Raw genomic sequence first — 22766 nt, forward strand, 5'->3', positions numbered from 1 at the left:
AGTTGCTGATAGGCCAACTTAGATCATTAATTTGAAATTTTTCATTAACTATAAAAAACTATAAGTAATAACATTGTTAATATCACTAATAAAAAGCATCCTTTGAAATGCATGAACTGTAGACTGAGAAAATTAGCTCCTTAAGAGCAGCAAAGATAGTCAATCCGCATTTTAAGACAAATTACTAAAGCTTAACCAATTCAAAGCTGTCAGTCTCCTACAGAGAAGCTAAATGTAGTGGAAAGGTGCAAATTTTCATTTATTCAACAATTAACATATAAGTGTTAGGAACAAGCTCTGTTCATGGCCCTGGGTTATACCCTGTTAGGGTTGCAAAACTGAATGAGATGCCAATCCTGCCTCTAAGGAGCCTTCAGTTCAGTGACAGGGAAAAGGACCATCACTATGTGCACTATAATTTTGAAGTTAAGAAGTCCTTTAGGAGAGACAAAGATAAACACTCTGCGAGTCCAGGAGACAAGGGAATCACAGAAGGCCTGCTCATATGGCTAAAGATGTGGGGAGACAGATAACATGCGTGAAACTTGAGAGAAGGAAAACACTGGACAGGTAGAGAGACATATTTGTGCTATGGCAAAAGTCAATGAAAGGAATTAGTGGAGGGAAAAGCAAAACATTTTTTATTTCCACAGTCAATCATCCAAAATAGTTTATTGAAAGTTTACTATGGTCCCAGAATGAGGCTAATTGCTGGGGATACAACTTAAAGCCAGTAGACATTAGACATATAATAGCAAAAATTAATTTCAAATTGGGACAATGACTAAAAAGGAAAGGGTGCTATGAGAAGTAGAAAAACTCATTTCAGCTTGAGAAGTCTAGGAAGGCCTCTAATACCAGTATCTGAAGGTTTTAAAAGAGACTTCCCTGACTTTTCATGTGTCTTGCTGCAAAACTCAGGGACTTGGTTAAAATGCAGCTTATGGTGAAGAACTGTGGATAATAGATTTACCACCAAGTCCCGAAGTACTGCTTGAAGGAAACACTAGGCAAGTCCCAGTGTTGACTCTCAGTGGTGCTTTGAAGAAAGGGGAATGGAGCTCCTGAAAGGAGTGGAAAGGGAATTCCATCAACACTCCTCATTCTGATACACCTCCTCCCATTCCCTATTGAGCCTATGGAGCAAGAGCAGGTCCTACTCCTTCTGTGGCTGGATAAAAGCAGGGAATCACTGCCACTTGGCAGTTGTTCCATATAGATACACAAACTACTCACGCTTGTGACTAACAAATCAACTAATTTGCCAAGACCATAAAAACTCCTCCAAAAGCTCTTCCCAATCTAGTACTCTGGGTTTAGGATAAACTATCTCAGTCACCTAACCTCATGACCATAACTTGGGCCTTACCTTCCCCTGGGATTGTTCCACCTCAGAAATCTTAAATTCATATTTCCAATTCTCATAATCCATGTTCTCTTTCCAGTTGTCCCATTCACTTACTGTATCCATACCTGTTTTGTTTTCTTTCTTAAAGAATAGAAACCTTTAGGGATGGATAGCCTTTCTGGGTTTTTTTTCCCCTTATTTGTAAGACCCTTCCTATCTTTACTTCCTTCTCTACCCATCCAACATCCACCACTTATCACTGCAAACTCTTTTTGGACAATGTTCTTAAATCCTTTCTCCATTGTCCTTTCAACACATCTATCATCTGTCCAAACTAAAAACCTTAACTTCCTTCCAGCACCTATTATTTCCTTTCCCCGTATGTCTTATTGACTATACCCCATAAAAAGTGGAATCCATCTACTTCTTGTCATCCTACCTGCCAGTACCTCAGTCTAAGATACCTTCCTTTCTCAGTTGGATTGATACAAGTCTCCCAGCTGGCATCTTAATGCCTTCAGGTCTTCCCGTTCTTATTTTCTAATGATTGCAAGAGTAATTATCATAAATATAGCCAAATTACAATATAAATTTGATTAAGTTGCTAATCTAACATCTTCCATATTCCTTTAACCCTTTGATAACAGATTCTTTCCTTCCCACCTCTCTCCAAACCTCATCTAACATTTTACATCCTAGCTTGTACAAAACTTCTCCAACTCACCTCAAACTGGCCAGATTCTCTCTTATCTCCAACCTGTATGTATGTTATTCTTTTGGCTTGAAACACTCTAACTCCAACCCTTCCCATGGGTTGGCTAACTCCTTTAGATATAATCCTAGACATCACTTCCTCTGGAAAGCCTTTTCTGACTCCTCCCTCAAACAAGGATATGTGCTTCTCAAATGCGAACAGACAGCACCTGCACTTCCCATCATAGCACTCAAAACACTCATTATCATTTCAGGATGAACAGTCTGTCTCTTCCACCAGACTGTAAACTCTGAATGCAGACACAACACCTGTATTGTTCATCACTGTAGCCCCATCATAACATTGTATCGGCATACTGTAAGCACTACTTCTTAATGTAACTAATTTTTATTGTTTTCAAAGTTATAGTTTGACTCCTAATCCTAATAACAATATGTTCTACAAAAAATAATTTACATGAAAATTCACAGAGTGTTTATTCCAGGAAGTTTGAAGATTGAGAACTAAAGTTATCTAGACTGCAGCATTTATGGTCTTGATCATTAAATGTTATTTATTTCTTCAGTGGTTAGCATTTCAGAGTAATCTTACAGCTAGTTCCCAGGCCTTAGCTCTTCCCTAGGTTTTAAGAACTCCCAAATGGAAAAGGAATAAATCTGGTTCCCTCACTGAGACTTCAGTCACCACTTGTTATTTCAATACCATCTCAACTTCTTTAAGAAAAATCAATCAATTTTAGGAATATCAGGAAGAGACTGAAAATCTTTGACAAAGTGTAGTAAAATATAGATTGGAAATTGAATGAGTCATGGTATGTAAGAGTTAAGAGTAAAGTAACAAATTAGAATAAAAGTAACAAATACTACTACTACTACTACTACTACTACTACTACTATAGAATAAAGTAACAAATTAAAATAATAAGAACAATAGTAACAACATTCATTGTTATACTATACAAAGCACTTAAAAAACATTTAGAAGAGCAGAGAAAGATAAGAGAAGGAAGAGGGAAGGAGAGAGAGAAGTAAAGAGGGCGAGAAGGTAGGGAGTAAGCAGAGAAATGAGGGATGAAGAAGGGAGGGAACTAAAGTAGTCTCAACTTTTTTCTTATAGATAGGAAGGAAAAATAAGGAATATGGGAGCAAAATGCCATAAATAAAGTGTTATTCTTACCCACCTCAATAGACCCTAAATGTTATCAAAGCACTGCTATAAGTTCACTGAGAACTCTTCAGATTAGCCTTATTGGTGAATAGCAGTCAAACTGGGGGCTTGATTGCTTTAATATCATTAGAGTCATCTATAAATATTTGAAATGACATGAATGAACCATGCGTGGTTTGGGAGTACAAAGGGGGTTAGAAGGAATTTTTTAAAATGTAGTGATTTAGAATCTTTATCATAGGACCTTAAAGTCTGAAATAATAGGAGCAACATGTGTAAAACACCTCTTCCCTCCTCTTATTAATTCAATACACTTAAGTTATCAAATATTTATTAAGCTGATTGTTGTGTACATAAATATTAAGGGTCTCAGAAAGACCTGGTCTACGTCCTGCATGTCTAGACATGTAACCCAATGGAACCATGGAGGGAAAAAAAAATAGCAGAAAAAACAACAACAAAGCCTTAAAACTGATATTTTGGCCTAAAGACAATAAAAATAAAAACTGATAAATTCTTTGAACGTTTACTCTCTTAGTAAGCACACTATATGCATTTTCTTGTATAATCCTCAAAAATTACACAATGGAGTATACAGTATCAGTACCTCCATCTTAAAAATGAGAAAGTGGAGTTCAAAGAGGTTAGGTGACTTGCCCAACACCAGTAGTCATGACACATCCAGGGTCTGAATCCTGGCACTTGGCTTCCATTGGCTCCAGGACCTTGAACACAAGATGCTCAAAACAAGGGATGAGCAATGGTTCACTCTAGTTTCTTGGGCAGAACACAGATGAGTATGGAACAAAGCACCCTGAAGAAGAACTGCCAGAGAACTTAAGCTCCATTCTGGAATGCAGCCTAATGGCTATCTTTGACTAGTGAGATAAATATGGGTAGCCATCAGAATGGCTTATGATTATCCACCCAACACTAAATCAATTCACAAATTGAATTGTGGACTAATTGATCATTAAAAATTCCTCTTTAACAGCAATAATCAAAGAATCTATACCGCAGCCCCGTAAGTGTTTAGTCAGTACATTGAAAAATATATATATCTTTTTTTTTTCTGAGAGACAAATGGGCTAAAGACACTAGCAAGATGAAAGTCCTGTGCCTTTCTCCCAAGATGGGCTTCAAAAATGAATGAGCATGAAATATTAGAGAAAGAATAAGATTACCTGAGAAAGGTAACACAAAAGTTACATCTCCCAGCTTACTGGGTGTTACTTATCGGGGGTGAGAGTGTTGTTTATAGCCTCTTTTATTTAAAGTGAATTCTAAAGAAAACCAAATAAGCCTTAACATAATGTGCATTCAAACATGAGGGCTGCTGAAAAAAAAAAAAATTAATCCAAACCTTTCAGTGCTCTTTCCTTACCATCAAAAAAAGAAATGTCCTAAGTATAGAAATTGTACATCTGAGTATCTGCCTTTCTTTCAGTATTTTACATAGAGGAAGAGTTCTCGACAGTGATGAAATGTTATTATTAAGGAATGACCAATTGTAAGTTGGCAAAGGCTAGGAAAAGAAATAATAGTGTTTCAAATATCGGAGGATGCCAAGAGAAAGGTTTCAAGTAGTAAGATGAGTGAAAAAGCATAATGCATCAGCTCCATAAAAAGGAGGCAGGTGTGAATGAGAGAAAGAGGGCTTGCATTCTACTATCAATTTAGCGCTTACTATTATGAGAGCTAAAAACTCTTCAAAATGAATAAATGGGTTAAATAGAATGGGGATTACCATTTAAGTAGAGCATTCTAACTTTGCTTCAGATCATGGGAATTCTACAAAATCACAAAGGAGAGAATTAGCAGAACAAAATAGTTTAATTTAATGGGAAATTTATTTCAGAAGAGAAGCTAAGGAAAATTTCTGGAGTTAAGTAATGACATTTAGAATTATGAAACATTTATGCAAAAGCAATATCCAAGGATAAAGTTAAGAAATAAAAATTTTCAGAAAGACCTAGAAAAATCTGAGATAGAGACCTGAGGCACTTTAGAAAAAAGAACAAAGAAAATGTAAGCTCTCTCTATATAGAAAATAATTAGAATAGTAGAATTTGACCTAAATTAAAGGAAAATATTATACATGCCTATGAGTAGAAGCAAAGAAAGATACGCAAACACACATATACACATGTCTACCTTAGAAAGTCACCTGAAGACTGAGACCAAATGTTACTTCTGCTTCTTTTCTAGTCTAATTAAAACATGAAATGTTGCCTATTGCTCCTCATCAGTTTATACATTTTACATATATTATAAATTAAATAGAAAAATGAATACTGAGGTTGTCACTTCATTGCAACATTCATTTAACTAAGTCAGAGGAATAGTGATTATTTAAAAAAAGCATAGCTCCAAATCATATATTGTATCACTTACGATAATCAGAAAGGAAAAGCCAAAGTCTTAACTGGTGTTTCCATAAAAAGATGAACTTGACAATTTAAGCCCCACTTCAAAAATTAAATTATACCCCCAAATATTTTCCCAGACTATGAAAGCCTTTTAAACTGTAAAAGAAAAAAAAAATCAGAAAATGAAAAATAAAACTTTCCAAATATAAAATTTTCTCATAAAACTTCTATTTACTTTTTAACTCTTTACTGATTTGATTTAGTTTTTTTTTTTAAAACAAATGAGTAGTTTGAATCATCTTTTTAATTTACATTTCATAAGAAAGAGAATCACAATGCGCATTCCCTGACCAGATTATGTGTGGTCTATTTATTCGAAATGTTTGATTCCATATGGACTTCTTCTCTTTTATTTATAACTTCCAGAAAGAATTCTGTCTTATGAGTTAGCAACTCAAGGGCAATTTGGAATCCAGGTCCTAAGAACGCAGTACCTAAGGTCTGCCACCTGCAATGTTTTCTAGAAGTACCAAAATACGCAAACAAAGTTCGAACTTCTGTGTGCATAACCAACCAAATATGAGCCACAAGTGGGTGGTCCACCGAGGTCAGGGTTAAAGTTCATAGAATAATTTGGAAATTATTCTCAGCTTGGATCTCGTTTATGAGGCCTGAGAATACACCCTTTAATTAGAATACAATTTCCAAAGCAGCCACTCCCTTGACTTTCCAGAGCTCAGTTATTCTCAGAAAAGTAAAAACAGCTTCATCATACTGACAGCTAACAGTCCCCTATAAATTATGCCTTAAATGTCCAACAAAGAAGGCAGCAGCTATGTAGGAAAACGAGATGTTAGCTGTCAGCTCTCACTAACCATTCTCAAGAATAGATAGAGAATAAGAAGTCATATTAAACAGACTCACTCTCCTTTACTCCTTGCGTATGCAGCTGAGCTGTCCCATGGAAGCTTGGAAAAAGAGTGGGTTGTGCATTTGAAAATGTTCCCACAGCCCAGCCGGCCTCATTTTTCTGACGATTCCTCAATCCTGTCAACCTCACACTACAGTGGGAACACTAAAAGCAATTCCATGAAAGCTAACTGTCTGCCTCTTCCTCAATGCTCAGGGAGCCACACAGGACTCCTGGAACAAGAGCCAGCTGGGTCCTGACTCACCACAAATGTCCCCGTCCTCCCCCATGCATCTCTGAGCCAGAGCTCTCTTTCCAGGGTCTATTGTTGTTACGAAAAGTTTACTAGGCCCCAAAAATGTGCTAGATGTTGAATCAAGAGGAAAATACATCTCCCTAACAAACACTAAATTATGTCAAGAGAGTCAAAGATTCTATGGGAAAGGCCAAAGAAAGAAATTCAGGCAGCTTTGTAGAGTTTTGTATTAGGGACCTGGAATAGCAGAAGCTATCACAATATTAAACTTTCAAATGCTATCCAGACTTGAATTGGGTTTAAAGATGACATAAAACATTCCATTTTGGCAATCCAGACATCAAATCTTTTTGTAGACCCAACAAAAATCTCTTTTGTCTAGAAAAATGTGACCAGGAAAATAACAAAAAAAATAATTTTTGAAATTTGTTATCAGAATTCCATGCATGCTAAAACCCAGAAATATTTGGAAATTCTTGTCAGCTTATGTTTCGGGCAGGAGCAGCATTACTATCTTTGGCCATTATCCTCTGTATATCCATTTGTCTGTCAATTTTCCCAGTACCTCTCTCAGAGGGGGCCATAAATCTCTCTCTGCATTCTTTCAGTGCATATTAGTAAGAAACTAGACAGTTCCCAAATACTCCAGCATCCTATGGTACGAGCTGCATCATTATCTCAATAAAGAAACGATTTCATGTAATTTACAGTATTTTTTATCACTGTCCACTTAATCCATATAGACAATAGAGTACTTCATTTAAAATCCATTCCCTTTAATGGTATGAATTCTATGATAAAAACGAGCTTGATCAAAGAGCAAAAATTTTTAACACATTAAACATGACTCTCCATATCCTTATGCAATAGTGCTTACATTTCAGTTTTTGTCATGAGTTCTTATTAACTTTTTCCTAGTTCCCTTGGGAAAGTAGGGAACTAAATCAATTATATGAAACACACACACACACACACACACACACACACACACACACACATTAAAATTCTGACTATAAAAAAAAATGAGAAAACAGTTGTGCTCCTAAAAGGTGGAGGTAAAATTGTCTCTACGAACTCTTCTAGCTCTAACTCTCCAGTTGTTAGGAAATCACAGGTAAAATATGCCAGTATCTCACAAAATCATTTTTCACAACAGCAGAGTTAACATTTGGGTAGAAGAAAACCAATACATGTTTGGGGGATAAATGTATACTTGAAATAATGTATTGCTTGATTCTTTGGAAAAAGCTATATAAATTTTGTTCCCCACTAATTTGAGTCTCATTTTCTCCAATTTCATTCCATTCTCCAAGACAAAGTGTTAAAAACCAAAATGATTCTAAAATTAAATCAAGACAAACTCTCTTTTAGAGCTCTTGTTTGAAATCTTGAAATTTCCTTCAATGGTGTTTTTATTCTTATTGTATGTTTTCTACTAAGTTGATTTTTCCCTTTTATTCTGCTTTATTCAGGTTGGTTTTCAGTTAGGGATAGATACTGGGCATTCTAGAAGTAAAGGAAATATTCAAAAATCCAAAGTAAGTGTAATATGTAACACACAAAAAAAGTCTATATTATGAAGTTGTCTGAACCGAATTAAATTAAATCAAAACAAAACAAAACAAAACAAAAAAAAAACCTTTGTTTCCAGAAAGGAATCCTTTTCCTCTGACCACACTGGGAATAAGAATAAGACATGGTAACTTGGTTATCATAAGTGAGAATTCCAAAAGATTTACTCCTATGCTCTTCCAGGTGTAGCATAGCAGTGATCTTTATACTTACACATTTACTACAGAGAATAATTCATTATATGGTAAATTTATCTCACGCCCACTTAGGGAAACTTAGTGACCAGACCTAAGCTTCAGAGGAGAAACTGACAGTCATCTGAATAGCAGCCAAAAGATATTGGTATTCCCAGACATTCTCAGAGTGAAATGAAAACATACCAAAGCCTTTATATGTATTCTGTTGAGCAAGAACACAGAGAAAAAAATAAAAAGAAACTAAGTAGTGATAAAAATGTTAATTGTAAAAAACAAAGTTTGGCTAAAAGAACAGGGGCCACAATGGCATTATCAAAGTACTACTTAATGTCTTTTAGCTTTGTCTTTATCTTTTCAGTTTCACAGTCCACTATGCTGAGAATTGTCTGACTTCCACTTAGTCACTGCTCAAGAAGGAATTAGGTTTTGTCTAAATCTCTATGAGAACTGAGTCCAAAATGTACAGGTCAATTCTTCCTTTCTAAAGAAAGAATGAAAACAAAGTATTATTTACATCCTAGTTCTAGCTTTACATTTTAAAATACACATAAAAACACTTTCAGAAAAACTCTGAAAACTCTGATTTCTAGATTTCCAGAGAAATTAACTCAGAGCATATTATCACAGTCATATCTTTAAGTCATTCCAATTTTCTCGAAAAATACTTACTTCTGATGAGTTCATCATCTGAACAATTTCCCCAAATGGACTGGTCTTGCATCTCTCCATGTGTAAAGCAACTATTGGTGACTTGAGTTATATCTCTCTCAGTATTTTCTTTATCACATTTTTCTGAATAAGAAAACATACATTTATTATCATTAAATGTGACATATCTTTCTTTTTTCACTTTATAGATTTTTCTTCTAAATGCTTCTAAGTCTGCCATAAGAAAATGGCAACAGTATCTCTGTTGACTGTTGCATACATATTGACTCAATAACAGATATTTATTGAGCACCTACTATATGCCTAGCATTGAAGAAATGGAGATATTCACAGTAAAAGTAATCTTTTGAGAGTATTGTAAACACATTACAGGAACACAGCAAGCGATCTGCCAGACACAGAAATGTGGAAATGTCGTATCAAAAATAAAAGTGAGTGAGTCCATACACGTAGAGTGTGGGGGCAGTAGGGAAAACACTAATAAGAAGACACTCTAATGAGTGGTATATATAAAAGTCAGACTGCAGTTAAATGAGAAGTGAAGAGATACAGAGTTCTCTCCATAAATACTTAGGAAAGAGTCAAGAATTATGTTATACATTCTAGAGAGGAAGAGTGTTTAGAATTAGGGACTTATATGTGGGTTTATAAGTTCTCAAAAGGAAAGTCAATAAGTAAGGAAAAGTAACATCTCGTTGACAACAAAACTCTCACAAAAAGAAAACTACACAGTAAAATGCATATTATAAGAGGTCTGAGCACAAAAACATTCAAAGGAAGAAAAAAATTCATTAGAATTCAGAGCTCAAGAAAGGCCTTATTTTAAAAAAAAGGGGGGAGTGTATGTTGGATGGTCTTTAAAGATCAGTGGGAATTCTAAAAGTAGATGTGGGAGAAAGTTCATTCCAGGTGGAAGAATAGCATGGTCGAACTCCAAAAGCAGACACTGGGCAATAATGGTCCTAAATCTGGACTGAGAGTACTTTAAGAGGAACATTAGGAGATAAGACAGTAAAGGTTTGAATAGAGACAAAGAATGGATATTTTTATGCCAAGGTAAGAAATCTGGACCTAATTTAAAAAGCAAGATAAATAAGTGAAAGTCGCCATTGAAGCTTTAATGAATTGCCTAATCAGGGCCATGCATTAGGAAGATTAATAAATTTGTGCACATCAGTGGTTCTCAATTCTGACTACATTTTAATTCACCTGGCGGAGGGGGGGGTGCTTTTTAAAAAAACATATTTCTTGGCCTCATCACCAAAGATTCTATTTCAATTTAGGGGAGGGGCACTTAGGTGATTCTACTTCACTTGTATCCTTGAGAATCACTGGAGTATGGATGTATCTAACAGGGAGAAGAGAGTAAGAAAAACCAAAGGGAGACTTGGCATGGTAGAGGTAGAAGTTGATGGGAGTTTAATCAACTGGATAACAAGGCAGAAAATGGGGTTGATGTGAGAAAATAACTAGAGGTTTGCATATATAATTGAAAAGAAGGGACTGGAGATGACTGAGTTCTCTTAGTCCAGACTTGACTGAGAAAACCTGGAGACCAGGAAAATAAATTATTAGTCAAATAATTTATTAATCAATATATATACACACACACACATACACATACACACACACACACATACATGCACACACATATATATATATATATATATTTATACATAGTATATGTTTAGGCATTATGCTAGGCAGAAGGCATACAACAAATTATGAGACGCAGCCCAGGCCTTCATGGAGTTGACAGTCTAGTGAATGAGTTTAGTGGTGGATATTTGAATTTGCAGTCACAAATAAGATTAGAGCTAGAAACAATCACCTTCCTAAACTTGATTGCTGAAGCCATCCAAATGACTAGTCTCACCAAAAGAGTGAGTATATTAAAAGAAGTGTATCAAATGGGGTCTGTACATTTAGAAAGAATCAAAGAAGGAAGAAAAGCTAGATAATATCAAGCCATGGAAGTAAGGAAAGGAGAGTCAAACAGAAGTTTTTAGTCAACTGTATTAACATTTCCTGTGAAAGGAAAATATGTCTGCACAAGCAAAAGTTTCTCATGTACCATGGAGATTTCACAATTGGAAAATTCTGCCATGAAACACATTTCAACACATGAAAATAGATGGACACCCACTTAGGACTAAGTCCAGAGGCTAAGAGCTCCAAAAAATATAGGGCCTTCAATGCTGAGTATTTTTAGAAAGCAAAATCATATTCAGAGAGCAGTAAAATATAAATTGGAAGCATGCTAAACCAATATGGTCTAGATTTATGTAACATTTACTTAGTATTATCATAGAGAAAATTATCTTCATGAGATGTGTTAGTTTCAATTAAAATTTTTGTTTTTTTAAACTCCAAAAATATTTCCACTTCTACAGTCAATTCAAGGCCTTTCTGAGAGTCTCAATAGAAAAGATCTTTAAACAAACTCACTCGTACACATGAGCTCTCTCATCAGCAGAGTCCATTACTTGTTGTTACTGTTATGTAGTTGGCTGCCGCCAGGTGTCATGCTAGTAGGCTTGATTCAATTAGTAACTTTAATAGAAGCTGAATGAAATTAATTATATAATTTTGAGCTGTTCAAGTTTAATTCCATTAAAATTAATTCATGAAACCAGGGCATTATGAAGCATTGCTGACTAAAAGAAAATAGATATGAATAAAGCCTCTAGACACACTTGACTCACATTTGAATCATGTCCAATATTCAAGTACTAAACACAGAACCTCTCAACAATCCATTGAATAAATGAAATTGCCATGTGGTCCATATACACACAGATTTAGTACTGATCTACTACTAAGAGGAAAATAAAGTTCTTCCTGCTCTAGATATTTTTAAAGAATAGCTTATCATATGTTTTTTTCATATGTGAAATTCTAGAATTAGATGATCCCAAAGTCCTTCTCAAATTAAAAAAGAAAACTATCATTCTCTTTCTTATGTTCAAGGAACAATAAATGACATATAATTACTATTAAAACACAATCATTAGTCTATACAACTTTGCCTCCTTTGAAAACTAAATATCTTGGCTCAAAAGTTGGTGTCAGGCTTTTGCTATGATCCCTAGCACCCAGCCCAATGCAAAACTCAAAAAACAATCCATGTATAAAATTTAAATTGACCATTGCCAATTCTCCACTTCTATAAACTAAACTCTGTGACCACTTTACTATTCTATGACTTTCTCATGTGTGTACATTATTTTATGTCATTATCGTATATGGCCAGGTTGGAGGTCTCTGTTCTAAGTAAGCTCTACTGTACTAAATAATTTAGAGAAAACTTAGAAGAGCCTATCAGATATTGAGATACATACCTTGCTTCTCCTTACCTTGTCACAGTACTCCAATTAATCAGAAAACGCAATTTTATCTAATTGCAATTAATACAGAGGTATTTAGTTCTGTCTCTATGTCAGGACAACTACAAGAATACAAAACCTGAATTATATATAATGCCAATCGGTTGTACTAATAGATGAATATTTAACATGATTTAGATATTAAAATAAAAAGTAAAGACACTTTAAAATAGCATTAGACCAAAGCATAGTCGTATACCACTGGCATTTGCTTCCAAAAGGCTAGTTCTCAGGCATTCCAGTGAGCCTACTCTGAACACAGAAGTGCAAAAGAATCTTTGAATAAAGAAAAAAGAGCTTTGTTCCTGACAACAAATCATCTAGCTTGGGAAACCAAACATACACATGAAACAATCAAGCAAGTACAAAACAGAAAGTAATGAAAACTGCCCTGGGTCATAATTCTGGCTCAAAGACTGACCAGCTGTGTGACTGGGTCTGGGCTTCATTCTCTTTAGTGGGAAATGAAGGCAGTGAGCTGGATGGTTGTGGAGGCCTTTTTGGCTCTAATATCCTGTAAACCTGACCCTGTGCAAGGGCTAAACAATAGAACCAAAACTTCATATCCACACTGAAGGGTGTCTAGAACAGAGTAGAAGGAGTCATAGAAGAACGTTTGTAAGGCATTGGATTTGAGTTAATTCTCAAAGAAAGTGACAAGCATGAATTAAGCAAAAGAATCAAGGGGAAAAAAGAGTTCTAAACAATGAATTTAAATACAATATGTCCTATTCAAAAATCAATACTCTTTAATTTTTGCTATTTTTCTAAAGAAGGGCATGGATGGTGAGAAGTAATCTCTCTCTAATCTTGATTATTCCTGCTGAAGAAGAATGAGAAAGATTCAGGTAAATAGAATTTCCATTCAATTTAAAATTACATAGTTGGCATTATCCAAATTTAAAACTTTGAGAGTTTTACTTATCTCTGACAATTGGAGAACAAAATAATTGAAAAGAGAAAAATGATTAAAAAGTGATTAAAGAGAGAAAAATTTAAGAGCATTACAAATAGGTAAATTGAATAATAATAATAGATGTAAAGTATTATATGTGCCATATAGTAGCCACTCAGCTGGTATGTGGTTGTTAAATAAATACAAAGAAAAAGTGAAATACTTTTTTTGTTGAAAAAATTAATGAATTTTTTCAATTACATTATCAGCAATTTTCAAAGGACTTTATTTGATCTTCAGAACTATAACCAATATAAAGAAGAAAATGTTAGCTGAATTTTATTGATGAGAAAAAAGCGTGAGTCTCAGAGACAGATATTCAGTTGGAAATAGGATGTTAAAACCCAGAATTGGAAAGGATTTTACGTTTCAGCTAACTTAATATCCTACCAGTGCAGAAAACCCAACTGCAACGCTCATCCTTTCCCCAAAATCCTAAGGAAAGAGAACACTTTATTCTTGGTCAGTTTGGTTCATAAATAAATTATTCTTCATTTTGAACATCAATCTGCTGTCAGGTAATTTATAACTAGTCCCAGTTCTGAATGTTGTAAGTAGAAATAGTAAGACTAAACTTTTCTATAAGACAACCATTCGAACTATCGAAGATGGGTTTTTTTTCCATCAATTTGTAATCAAGTCAATGTAATATCTCAATAACTAAATACTTTTAACAGATAAAGTAACAGGAGAATCTAGGAATGTTGCATAAGGATGGAATTCACTTGTCGAAGTTACTAATGAACTTTCAAATACAGTAGAAAGTACTCTCCAAAGTTTTCCAAGAAATAGGAACAATACTGTCCCTAAAAGTCCAGATATTTGAATCCTTCCTGATAATAAAAAGACTCTCATTATGGTCTCTGGGACAGAAATACAATCCCTAAGTTGTACTTTGCACTGAAGAAGTGGTTTAGGGCACAGGATCTGAAATCATGGTGCCCAGGTCCACCACAAATGATATGGATCCTGGGCAGGTTAATCTTTACAGATTCTTCATCTGTAAAATGGGAATAACAACAGTACCTAACTCATAAGGTGGTTGTGGAAAGAAATGGAATCATGCCTGGAAAGCAGAGTGTCTGGTATGCAATAAAGGCTTGATCACACTTGTTATTATTAAGAGTTATTGCAATAAGCACCTTTTTAAAAGCTGCTATAAACGTATCAGAGGGAGACTCTTGAGGGAAATATCTAATCCCTAAGTGAAAAACCATGCAAGAAATCTGTTTCCAGGCTGAATATAAGGAAAACTATTTCTTCCTCTGAGAAGCTGTATGTTATTTCTTTTTCATTATGGACAATAAAAATTGTATTAAAGAAAACATTTTCTTTTTTATTCAAATTTACAGACAAAATTGAATACGTGGGTTTGACTCCACTGTCTAAGACTGTACATTTTGATTTCTCCCCAGGTTTGGATTTCCTTATTTTCATTATTCCGTAATTCTGTTTTAATCTTTTTCAAAAATGTTCTCTTATAAGCCACCTCAAATATTTTGCTGAAGTAGGCAGAGAAATATGTAAATGCACAAACTATTTATCAAATACATTTTCTATTTGTTATTCATACTTTATTTGCTCACTTCATGAAAGACTAATGTAAATGACAGAGCTTAGCAGATATCCTTAGAAAATCTTATAAAACCTCATAAAACATAATCAGTGTAAAATATACTTATTGCTTATAGAAAGTAGTATAGCAGCTTTTTTTTTACTTGAATTTTGAGACTTTTCAATGTCAGATCACATCTACTTCAATTAAATATTTGATGATAACCTAGGACAGAGTGTAATCCACATAAAATTTGTATATTCTTATTGCTATGCAATCTATATTCATATCTCCTTTATTTGTAAACAAAATTTCTTTAAACAGTTTTACTCTTCTATTCACATACGAGCATTATTTCAGATAATCTATTTTATTCCAGTTTATGAAATCTCAAGCAATCTAAGACAAAAATCTCTGGGAAAAGTAAAAAATATAGGTCTGTATTTCCCAGAGGCTCAGAACAATGTGGAAATATACAAATGCTTCTCAAATGTAACCTTTAATAAACCAAAGATAAGGAAGACCTGAGGCTCTGGAATTTTACTTCTTCACTGATCCAGAAAAACAAAAGTCCCTCAAGCTGAATGACCTTTAAGAAAACCTACCTGCTTTGCTTAATGTCCTGAAATGGATTAAAATCTCATTTCCAAAACACATGTTGCAATAACCAAAGCATTTTTAACAGATAAATAAGCAAATACATAATGTTGTAATTTTATAAATACAAAAAATTATACAATCACAGATATACTGTTTGTTGAATAAATTTAATGCTTAAATCAATTTAATCAATTAATTATTACCAATATTTTGAAACACAAGACTGAGCAAAATCTAAAATGCATTCTTTCCAAGGGCTTCTTATGCTTTTAGAAATTTATAGTGTGTTCGGATCTAAAAGAATGAAAAGGTTGGGAGTAAATACCGAAGACTGAGTTATACAGACAGCAAAGTGGCAAAAGATTACAAAATTACATGCATATGTAATTACTATGTAAGTGATAGGTACAAAAATCCTGCAATATTTCAAATAATATCTCAAATCAGGGCTCTAAATAAATTGGAGAAGAGAAATTAGGTACTTTCCACTTCAAAAAGAGTATTGGAGAGGTTAGATGACAGCAGGCTGATAGGGGAGAAGACCAGGACTCATTATCTCAGTCATCTTCATCTCCTGTACCTTTTATATCTAAATCTAAAGTTCCTCATCTGCAAAATATTTTTTTGCAGGACGACTGACCCTGAGGCAAAGTAAACTCCAGCCTCCTCAATTACAGGTTCAATTGTGCTCTTTCCACCGAGGAGTATATTCATGTTAAAGCCACTCATGGGCTCATGAAATTTGGAGTTAGATGGACTCTTAAAGGTCTCTTAGCCCAACCTAATAGCATTAATTTATATGAAAACATTCAATAGCCAACATCCCTGAGAATAAGCCAAGGAGAGTTGGCATGAATACTTCTAAGAATAGGAAAACAGCCTCAGAGGACAGTTTACTCAATTTTGAGACTGCTTAATTATTCAGACTTCACAATTGTCTAAGATCTACTTCCTTATAATTTCCACTGATTTACCAAATTTTGCTCTTTGCAGTTAAACCAAATAAAGTCTAACCTTCCCTCAGTGTGACAGTCCCATATTAGAAAGCCTCTCATGTGTTTGTCTTTTTCTTCCCTGTGCTAAATACCCTCAATTCAGTCAATGGTTTTTCAGTGTTCACATTCTATTCACTCCCCTAGGCATGACAGTCTTCTTACTCTTGCCTAGAAAATTGTCATGAAAGAGTTTGCTCACTCATTGCTGAAATCCAGAGACGCCCTATCTATAGCTAAGTAAGTTCCCTTACTTAGCAGTCAATTAATACTATTACCAAAAGGAACTGACAACTCTACCATTTTCTCCTTTTTAAAAATGATGACACACACCCTTCTTTAGTCTTTTAGCATGATTACTGTTATAAGTGCCACAATTTTAAAACTTTTCTGTTACCTCTCAGTTACAATGAGTTATTTATCAAGAACACTTTCTTTCCCAAGCTCTCCGGTTAACAAGAATGAAAGCCAATGGAAATTAAAAGTGAACCAAAGAGAAAGCATTTGAGATCTTGCTCTCCAGCATATATTGTCAGTTTGGCTCACATAAACTCTTGTAAAAATTAAAAAAAAAAAAAGAACCAACCAAAGATGCTTGTTTAATCTGAAAAGATATTTCGAAGATATGATTGGAAGCTGTCTTGAAATAAATAAGTGACAGAGGATGGAGAAGAACATTCCAAAAGTGGTAGGGCCACAAATAAGATAAAAGAATTAGAAGTATATTGAAATTGATTTCTTAGACTTCAGAATAATGGATATAGATTAAAAGTCAAGGGATGTGTCCTCACTGGTAATTTTCCTATAGACCAAAATCAGGGGCCCCTCATTTAACTCACTAATCCAGCCTCTTACCTTCTGGACCATCTCTCTGGGACATTGCTTCTTTGGATTGTCCTTTGGGAACACCGACCCATTCTTGCTCTTCAATCTTTGCAATCTCATTAACTCCCAGTTTCAGTCACTTCAAGGAGGATAACTTGTAAATCCATTTCTCTAGCCCTGATTCCTGTTCTGACCTAAATATTTGAAGTTTCAACTCTACATGATTATATCTTTAGCAACACAAACACATTTCCTAAAATTCATCTCTATTTCTTTTCTATCCCTGCCTGTTTTTCCAATGGTGGTCCGAATTCTGGTCGGTGGCAGTCAAAGAGTCATTTTTCAACTGCCCCAGCATAATCAAGTACCAGATCCTGCTAGTTAGAACTTCCTAATTTCTCTCAAATCTGTACTTAATTTTCCATACCTACTACCAGGGCCTTTAATCTTTTTATCCTCAAGCCATAATTTTTTTTCTTAACACAGAGATTGAATATCTTAATCTTTTGCTCAAGTATTAAATTCATTTTGCATATTGATGAAAAACTGATATAGTTTTTTTAACATTATACTCTTACACGTTTGTAAACTCCTACGCTTTTCTCACGCTCCAAAATTTTATCTTGTATCTCAGTGAGAAATAAATAGTAAAATACCTCAACTAAAGAGCTTGCATGTTGCTTGGGTAATGGAAGAAATAAGAACAAAGTAGGTCTACGTACAGAGAGACCCAAAAGTTCAATGGCTGATCTATCATAAAAGAGAAGAAGTATATCTTGGAATAGAAAACGTGATGAGAGGAAGCTGGTTCCTTTGTACTCAGCCACCTACCTACCTTCAGAAGGCCTGTCACCTGTTCAACCACAAGATGCCTTATTTTTAGTCCTCAACTCTGTATAATTTAAATCAAAAACATCTACGAACTGTGTATTCTTCAGCTGGGGCCAATAGCAGCACAATTCAAACAAAACTAACTTTTTTTGCCATCCTGAGATTCCCTCTCAACCTCTAACTTTGTATGTTCCATTTTGTACCAGTCAGCTGGCAACTCACCATACACTAATCTTTCATATGGTACTTATGGTAATCTTGAATTGATACTTAGACAGGGATTACAACTTAATTTGGCACATATTCATACCTCATCCTATAAGTTTACAAATTCCTTGTAGGCAAAACTATGTATTAAACATTTTAAATATTCACAAGACTTTGTACATGATAGGCACAAAAAATACTTGTTGACAGGGTTTCTCTTTCAAATAAATGTTGATATAAATGTGCTGGCATGAAAAATTATTTCAGACTTTATTCCTGAAACTACGAAAAAATAAGGCACAAAAGCACATGTAGATGAATCATCTTACTTCAGATCTTGTGGGTGTGAATCTAAAAACAGAAGTGGACTGCAAGTAGAAACCACAAACGAAATTAATGTTAAAATAACTCTTTTCATAGTTCCTACTTAGTGAACCTTAAGTGATTAGAATTAGAATCTAGAAAATACAACTCAATTTCAAAAAGTTAAGGTTAAAAACTTGCCTCCTTCAGGATATGTGTGCTAATATAAAAACAATATGAAAAGTTTAAGTAACTTCAGTAAAGTGTTAATGGCAAGATAGAGAGCAAGGGGAACAAAGAGAGAGAGAGAGAGAGAGAGAGAAAGACAGAGCAAAAAGGAAAAAGAAAGAGAGTGGAGTACCCAAAACACTGGTGCATTAGCACACAGCTGATCAAGATAGCAGGAAGGGTTGCAGCGTCTTTAATCTGCTCTAACAAATCACAAAAGTTAAACTATCCAAACTTCTAGAATCTAGCCAGTACCTAATCAATGAGCCCTTAATAAAAATTAAATGAATATTTTTAGAAATAAAAACATAAAAATTACGCCCCCTTCCTTTACACAGTACAATAATCACAGTAACTTAGAAAGACAATTTGGTTGGTTTCTCTTTTTTTGTTGCTCTAATTTTCCATTTGCAAATGGTATAACTCTAGATTATGTCAATTTTTGTTTCCATATTTCCCCATATCTTTAGGAAATAAGATTCAAAGAAACAGGAAAGGCCCTTACACACCCTAAAATTCCACAGCTTCCCCAGTAACTCTGTAAAGGTCAATTATGTATATTAAACCCTTGTATGTGAACTGACCAAACAAGGCCAACTGGCATGATTCTTGCTGGCCAGAAATGTTAGCTTGCCAGTTGCACTTCTGGTTTCTCTGGCTCCCCAAACAGCCTGAAACACAACATCAGTTAGTACAAATATACTCTTCCCACACATATGCGATCCTCCTCCCTTCCCCTTGTCCCCACTACTTTCACTCTGCCAACTTCTAATTCTGTACTAATTCTAAAAATCCATTCTATCTTCTTCTATTCCCATGTTCCTGCATGCTCCTTGCTAAGAAAGGCAATCAACCATGCTGACCATGTCCACTAAAATTTTATGCTATTTGTTCTTAGCTAAGCCTTCACTGTTACTGAGTAGCCCTTTTGTTTGCCCCAAACTGACTCCCTCTTGAATTCTTCATTCTTCAGATCTTTTCCACACATCTCATATTTCCTGACTCATCTTGACCCCATTTGCTTTCAGTGAATGTTACCATTTTTTTTACTGAGAAGATCTAGGCCTTGAATATTCTTTTTATACCAAATTTTCTCTTAGATTATCATTCATCCTTTTCTCCAATTCCCATCTCAAAGGGGAACATTCCTACCTTTCCTAAGACTGGTCTCTTCACCCCATTCCTTCCCAAAATTTTACTCTTTAAATTACAAATACCTACCACATCGCTGCTCTAGCACATGCCCTTTTTATCTTCAATCTATTTCTATCCTTGGCTTTCTTTCCATTAATGTGTGGTGAGCATGCTAAAAATTCATGCATCCAAAAATAATCCTCTATACACCTTGTTTCTCCTTTAACAAACTCAACTCTTCTCATCTTCTCATCTTCCATGACTGCTAAACATCTAACGTTTCTGTGACCAACCCTAATAGACTTTTTTCTGTATTATTTTCCTTCTTTTCCTTAAAGTATAGTCATTCCCCCAAATCTGGTCCTCAGTCCTCTCTCTCACTCTTGTACCTGGTTGTGAACTCAGTCTGTGAGCCTGACCCTTACTACTCTTTTAGTTACAAATTCTCTTTTTCATTGGCTACTGACTATCATGGCTATCATGCCTAGGTATAAGTTCCATAGACCCAACATGATCAAAAGAAGATTCAGCAGCTCCTCCTATATTTTCACTCAGGCTGAAAAGCAAATTTATGAATTACCTTAACTTTCTATCTTTCCACTATCTCCCACATTAAATGTTTTACTCAACCATATCAATTCAATAAATGTGGCCACTGAGATTGGTTTTAAGAGATTCCAAGATGAATAAGTAAATATCAATGCCCTCAAGGGGCTCGCATAGCTAGGAAGAGCTCTATCTTTGGCTATTCTTAAATCCATTTTCTCAATTCCACTTCCAATGGTGTTGCCCTAGGCTCTCTAATCTTTTGTCAGGCTATTATAATATCCTTCTGGATAATCACTGTCTTCACTCTTGCCCCTCCCTCCAAAATCATCTTTTAAATTGACATCAGATTTATTTTCCTGAAAACACCAATTTGGTACTGTCCTTCCCCTTTCAAGAGCTTTTAAGCCTACCAAAAGCATATGCAAACTCCTTTGCAGGAGAATCGGGGCCATCCTCGAAATGACTTTAGCCTGTCTTTACAACTTTACCTCATTCCCTGCTCCTTCATGCAGTCCAAACAATTTCTTAGCGAAGCTGAAGTACTTAACATTCTGTAATAAACCCCTCTGAGGCTTGGTTTCTACCATCCATCTCCACAGGGCTGAGTCCTGTGACCATGCTTCTTGGTCCAATTCAAATCAAACATTTCCTTGAGGTTTTTCCAAATGCCCTAGCTAGAGATGCTTTCTCTATTCCATGTTCTGCCATCTCATTTTCTTTGTGTCTCCATTATAGCACCTATCAGTCTACCTTGTGTGAATGTGTATTCCCCCATCATTCTGGAAGCCTCAGATTTCATTCATCAATTTGTTTCTCTCTGCACTTGTCATATATCAGGGATATTGTGTGTGTGTGTGTGTGTGTGTGTGTGTAGAGAGGTGCATCTAAGTAGGGCAGAAGTAAGCAATGTAAAGAGAAACAAAAAAGCTATGATAAAGATGAAAATCAATACTAAAATTAAACCTGTATACAGTGCCCTGAATTGCAAAGACACAGATATAAATGCTTTCCCTATTCATATCTTCCACCTTGACCCCAAAATTGTTCTTTTTTCATTGTCATTTGTTGCCCTGACTCACACTTGTTCTGGACAGCAATCAAGCCCTCCATTTACTCAATCATTTATTCCACAAATACTTTGGGGGACTCTTTCAAGGTCAGCAGTGCTACCTGTCTAACTCAAGATTTTACCCCACCAGCTACTTTCTTAACTTGCCAGCCGCCAGCTCAACTCATACCATGCTATTCCCTAGAACTTTTTTTTCATGGTTCTCAGTTCAAACAGTTCAACTTCTCCAAAGGCTTTCTTAAATTTATAGACTTCTTCTTTAACCACTTCCTTCCTTCCTCCCACCTTCCCCTCTTAGTTTTTTTCCTAGCTATGTTCTTTCTTAGTCATTTGATTCTTTTTCTTAGCAAAGGGAAAATGAATATGCCTACCTGATAAGCCCTGTACTTCTATAACTAAACATAAAATAAGCATTAGTTCATAGTTCTAAGGTGCTTAAAAATGTCCCCAAATCCTCTTCGAAATTTAGACAAGATTCTACAGTTTTCTGATTAAGTCTTTCTTTTCTCAAGCTCCTATATTCAAAAGTGTTTCAAAACAATTTCTATTCAACTTAATTTATTTTAGTTTTAGGTTATATATTTTTGGTTACCAGCATTGTAATACCATGTTCTCCATGATTTATCATTATAAACATGTGAATAAAAAATTTAATAAAATTTAATTCTAATAATCTTTTGGGATTTATTATGGAACTAAATGTCATTTATCACTCTGTTTCTATGAGAAAAGATAATCTGGGTTCCAAAAATCTGACTCACACATGAACACAACTCATATGCAAATTAGGGACTACTTTGTTCCATAATGCTGGGATCCCCAAAAAGATATGTAGGGTGGCAGGCCAAGAACATCTACTAACGTGGTAGAAGAAAATATTAACATATCTATTTATTTACTTATTTTTATCTCATCCTTTTTAATTTTTA

General features: G+C 34.9%; 1 protein-coding gene across 3 annotated transcripts in view; it reads right to left on the reverse strand.

The window, feature by feature from the left end:
- Window positions 1–22766, reverse strand: part of MDFIC (MyoD family inhibitor domain containing) — an 84314-nt gene that overhangs the window by 56219 nt on the left and 5329 nt on the right. For 2 of the 3 annotated variants that reach the window (XM_039861027.1, XM_039861028.1), the window contains exon 3: window positions 9204–9326. The exons of the other annotated variant lie outside the window; for it this stretch is intronic. In XM_039861027.1, coding sequence (XP_039716961.1) covers window positions 9204–9326 — 123 coding nt within the window. The remainder of the gene's footprint in view (window positions 1–9203; window positions 9327–22766) is intronic. 3 annotated transcript variants of the gene reach the window in all.

This window comes from Pteropus medius, unplaced genomic scaffold, assembly GCF_902729225.1.
Source record: "Pteropus medius unplaced genomic scaffold, Ma_sr-lr_union100, whole genome shotgun sequence".
Lineage (NCBI taxonomy): Eukaryota > Metazoa > Chordata > Mammalia > Chiroptera > Pteropodidae > Pteropus > Pteropus medius.